Here is a 4,878-nt window from a genome sequence, read left to right as displayed (position 1 = left end):
CCCCCAAGTGAGCACAGTGGGGCAGGGCTCGGCCCCCAAGTGAGCACAGTGGGGCAGGGCTCGGCCCCCAAGTGAGCACAGTGGGGCAGGGCTCGGCCCCCCGCAACCCTGCTGGCCTTGCATGCAGTGTACCACTTCAGCGGCTGGCCTGTGGCACAGGTAGCAGGAAGGAATGCCCAGGACCCCTGCAGCATCTGGGGATGGGGGAGTCGGCCCCCTGCCCCGTCTCCTGCTGGCTGCGTAGGAGATGAGGACTGAAGAGGAGGGGGGGTTTCAGAGCGTCGGTGAGCCCCCGCCCACCGTCTCCCTGGCCCAGTGGGCGAGGCCCAGCTGCTGCCGGGCTCGGGTTTCAGTGCTACCGGATATACCGCGGAGATGGCCCTGCCTTCCGGCTGCTGGAGCCGCTGGCCGGGAAGCTGGGGAAGTGAGCCGGCTTAGCCGCCCCACCCGGGGTTGTGAGCACGCCCTCAGGACCCTCGGGGCCTGGGCTCCATTGCTGGGTGACCCAAGGCGTGTCAGGGCCCCTCCCTGCACCTCGGTCTCCCCATCTGTCACCTGGAGGGAGATGCCAAGGGAGACAGTGACCCTCAAAGCATCCACCACCCTGCGGGTTGGGCTGGGCATCAAGGGCCCTCTCACCAGCCGTGGTTCCCCCACGCCCAGGCCCGGTGAGTCCCCTCAGTGCCGGCTGTGGGGCTGGAAGGCAGCTCAGGAAGGGCCGTGGCTTTTTCCTTTTACAAAAATAAATTCACATGGCAGAAGCTGGCGTGGAAGTGACGTGGTCTGGACGTCATTCCATCCCGCAGGACCTGTCCATTCTGGGCAAGGGGTCCTGGGATCCTGTCTAGGCCTGGGGGAGCCCGCTGGGACACCAGGCTCTCTCCCCAGACGGCAGTGCCCTGAGTCGGCTGGTCCTGCACCCTTGAGGGGGCAGCCAGCCCTCTGCTCACTGTGTGTGGATGCAGGCAAGGGTGGGAGGGGGCAGGCATGCAATGTGGGCCTGTCTGCCCAGCTGCCCGCAGCTCCTCTTGAAAGACTTCCTAAGGGAACAATGGCAAACAGCCCAGGGTAGGGCTGGACCTAGGGCAGGGGTGCAGCTGGGCCTGGGGGTCCTGGTGCCCAGAGCAGAGAGGCCTCAAGATGCGGCTGGAGCGCCCCCTGGGTCCAGAACAGCCCTGTGTCTGGCCTCAGGCAGGACTGGCCTGGTATCTGCATCTGTGAAATGGGTCAATTACAGGGCTTTGTTGTGAGAGAGAGAGGTTACTGCCCCCGGAGTTACCGACGATGTCACGTGCTGTGCCCAAGGCCACGTGGCCAGGGCAGGGCCGGGATTCCTCTCCAGACACCCTGCTGCGGCCTGCCCAGACCCCGGTGTCGCCTGGCGCTGGCAGCACCTGGCCCATCCAAGCTGGCGAGCTCCTCCCTGGGGTCCCGGCAAGACCTTCCTTTCCCGGCGCCTGCTCTTGGGGCCCCAGCTCAGGGTTGAGTCCCAAAATAGTGCAGGGAAGACTGACGGGACAGCTGGGATTGACTGTCCTGTGGCCAGTGGCCGGGAAATGCCCGTGACGGTGCGGCCACCCAGCGGGGCCATCACCCAGCCTGGCCCCGGGCCCACCCAGTTCAAAGGCCCAGGCCGCCTGCCTGGCTCCCACGGTGTCCCCTTGCACCCCTGGGCCTCACTGCCTCCCCTCCCCAGGTGCAACTATGGCTGGCAGGGGAAGCTCTGTGACGAGTGCCTGCCCTACCCCGGCTGCGTGCACGGCAGCTGCGTGGAGCCCTGGCAGTGCACCTGTGAGACCAACTGGGGCGGCCTGCTCTGTGACAAAGGTGGGTGGCAGGGCGGGGGGGGGCAGCGGGGCCTGACCCTGCCCGCCCTCCGCTGCCAGACCTCAACTACTGTGGCAGCCACCATCCCTGCACGAACGGGGGCACCTGCATCAACGCGGAGCCGGACCGGTACCGCTGCGCCTGCCCTGACGGCTACTCGGGCAAGAACTGCGAGCGGGGTGCGCGCTCGGCCGGCGGGGGTCTGCACCGCGGGGCTAGGCCAGGCACGGTGGAGGGTTGGGGCCGGGGGCGGGGTTGCATCCACCTGCTCCCACCCCCCTCCCCCCCGGTTCTCCCACCCACCGTCCCGCTCTGGTCCTCTAGCTGAGCATGCCTGCGCCTCCAACCCCTGTGCCAACGGGGGCTCTTGCCATGAGGTGCCGTCTGGCTTCGAGTGCCACTGCCCCCGGGGCTGGAGCGGGCCTACCTGTGCGCTCGGTGAGTGCCCTGCGCGCGCCTCAGAGGGAAGGCGGGTAGCCAGGGAGGGCGGTTTAGGGGGCAGTGGGGTGTCCCTGCAGAAAGGGGCCTAAGAACATTGTTGTCCTGGGACAAGGAGTGAGTGGTGGAAGACACAAGGACCCTCCGTACCCGCACCCACCCCTACAAGTGCCACAGGTCACGCCACAGGAACCTAGACCTCTGTCCTACGAGGTTGCCAGGCCTGCCCCACCTTGCCCCGACCCGGAGAACCTCTTGGCCTTTTACAGGCTTGCTCAGGGCTTGGCCCGCTGAGTAGCCCGGCCCCCACGTGGCCCCGCCTCCGCATAGGCTGCGCCCCCTCAACCTGCGATCCGTCCTCCGTGGTGCCCGCCCCCCACGCGGCTCCGCCTCCCCACGCGGCTCCGCCTCCCCACGCGGCTCCGCCTCCCCACGCGGCCACGCTTTTACAGAAGCTATCTCCGCCTAAGATGCAATCCATTCTCTGTGGCCTTCTCTAGCTCCACATGGCCTCACCCCGCAACGTGGCCAGGCGGCCCCACTTCCACGCAGCCGGCCTGCTCCACATAGCCCTGCCCCAACGCGGGTGCTCCCGCACCTCTCTCTTCCTCCTTTGCAGACATTGACGAGTGCGCCTCGAACCCGTGTGCGGCGGGCGGCACCTGCGTGGACCAGGTGAACGGCTTTGAGTGCATCTGTCCTGAGCAGTGGGTGGGGACCACGTGCCAGCTGGGTAAGGACCTCCGGGGGTCACTGCGTGCATGCGCTGTGAGCATGCAAGGCTGTGCAGCAGAGCTGCTGGTGCTACTGCGGTGTTGGGCTGCGGGGCTGCGGTGTTGGGGCGCCGCGGGCAGGCCGGCCCAGCCGCTCTCCCTTGTCTTGTCCGCAGACGCCAATGAGTGCGAAGGGAAGCCGTGCCTTAACGCTTTTTCTTGCAAAAACCTGATTGGTGGCTATTACTGTGATTGCATCCCGGGCTGGAAGGGCGCCAACTGCCACATCAGTCAGTATGGGGTGGGGTGCAGGGGGCAGGGCCGGGGCACCAAGGCCCTCCCGTGACCCCACCTCTCTGTTCCCAGATATCAACGACTGTCGCGGGCAGTGTCAGCACGGGGGAACCTGCAAGGTGAGGCAGGCCGGCCAGCTGGGGGCAGGTGGGGTCGGTCGGGTGCCTGAGCCTCATCCAGCCCACCTACCACAGGACCTGGTGCGCGGGTACCAGTGTGTGTGCCCTCGGGGCTTTGGCGGCCGGCACTGTGAGCTGGAGCGTGATGAGTGTGCCAGCAGCCCATGCCGCAGCGGCGGCCTCTGTGAGGACCTGGTGGGTGGCTTCCGCTGCCACTGCCCCAAGGGCCTGTCTGGGCCCCTCTGCGAGGTGAGGGACACCGGGACCAAGAGACAGGTTGTGCGGGGGCACTGGGGGACTGGGGGTGGGGCGATCTCGTCCGGGATGGGGACAAGGGCCTGAGTTTCCGTGTCTGGCTGGGCAGGGCCGGGAGGCAGGGGTCGGCGTCCCTGGGCAGGGTACCTCTTGTTTGTCATGCCGGGCCTCTTCCTCACGGGCTGGCGAGGACCCCTGAAGACTCCACCAGCTGCCCAGAGGCCCGGAAGCCTCACTTTTCCCAGGTGGGCCCTTGTCCACTCCCCACCCTCAGGCCCTAGAGGACGGCCCTGAGGGGCAAGGCCTGAGGAGGCCTGGAGAGGGTCAGGTTGGATGCTGCTGTGCAGGGAGGGCCAGGGGGCCTGTGGGTGGGAGGGGGCTGCCGCCCAGCAGCTTCCCGGCACTCTGCGGCAGAGTCCAGTCTCAGGCCTCGGAGCCTTTGGCTGGCTCGGAGGCTGTGGTGGAGGGGGCGTTGGGAGCTGGCCTTCCTGTCTGCGGGGGACGAGGGCCGGATGCCGCCCCGCTGAGGCAAAGGAAGCACGGCTGCCCTGGAGGCGTGGGTGGCGGGAGGAGGCCTGGGGGCCACAGGTGTTTCCGGCTAGCTGACCTCGCCTGGCCATCTTCGCTGGATGGGTCCGAAGGGCATGGCTGTCCACACTGGGCGGGTCCGAAGGGCATGGCTGTCCATACTGGGCAGGTCCAGGCCTTGGGAGTTCCCGGGGACCTGCCCTTGCCTGGCGTGGAGGCCAGCCCATCTCTGGAGCCCCAGGCTGGGTGCTCACCGATGCCACACCCCGCAGGTGGACACAGACATGTGCGAGCCCAGCCCCTGCCAGAACGGCGCCCGCTGCTACAACCTGGAGGGAGATTACTACTGCGCCTGCCCCGACGAGTTTGGCGGCAAGAACTGCTCTGTCCCCCGGGAGCCGTGCCCGGGTGGGGCCTGCCGAGGTGGGCACGGCAGCCAGGCAGGGTGCGGGGGGCCGGCGGGGCGAGCCGGGCCTGACCCTGCTCGCCCATCTGTCGCAGTGATCGACAGCTGTGGGTTGGAGGCCGGGCCCCGGGTGCCCGGCACTGTGCCTCCTGGTGTGTGCGGCCCCCACGGGCACTGCGTCAGCCAGCCAGGTGGCAACTTCTCCTGTGTCTGCGACAGTGGCTTCACGGGCACCTACTGCCACGAGAGTGAGTGGGCCCTGGGTGGGGCCGTGGGTGGGGCCTGTGGGTGGGGCCTG

The 4,878-nt window shown here is 68.0% G+C and overlaps 1 protein-coding gene across 1 annotated transcript in view; it reads left to right on the top strand.

Annotated features, from left to right (window-relative positions):
* JAG2 (jagged canonical Notch ligand 2) overlaps positions 1-4,878 on the top strand; it is a 14,734-nt gene that overhangs the window by 3,284 nt on the left and 6,572 nt on the right. Inside the window, exons 3-11 of the mRNA XM_023731673.1 lie at positions 1,697-1,827; positions 1,887-2,006; positions 2,152-2,265; positions 2,885-2,998; positions 3,155-3,268; positions 3,345-3,391; positions 3,467-3,640; positions 4,447-4,597; positions 4,676-4,828. Coding sequence (XP_023587441.1) covers positions 1,697-1,827; positions 1,887-2,006; positions 2,152-2,265; positions 2,885-2,998; positions 3,155-3,268; positions 3,345-3,391; positions 3,467-3,640; positions 4,447-4,597; positions 4,676-4,828 — 1,118 coding nt within the window. The remainder of the gene's footprint in view (positions 1-1,696; positions 1,828-1,886; positions 2,007-2,151; positions 2,266-2,884; positions 2,999-3,154; positions 3,269-3,344; positions 3,392-3,466; positions 3,641-4,446; positions 4,598-4,675; positions 4,829-4,878) is intronic.

Source organism: Trichechus manatus, unplaced genomic scaffold, assembly GCF_000243295.1.
Source record: "Trichechus manatus latirostris isolate Lorelei unplaced genomic scaffold, TriManLat1.0 scaffold00045, whole genome shotgun sequence".
NCBI lineage: Eukaryota > Metazoa > Chordata > Mammalia > Sirenia > Trichechidae > Trichechus > Trichechus manatus.
The sequence above is the reverse complement of the archived record's forward strand: the minus strand, read 5'-3'. Positions and strand labels throughout refer to the sequence as shown.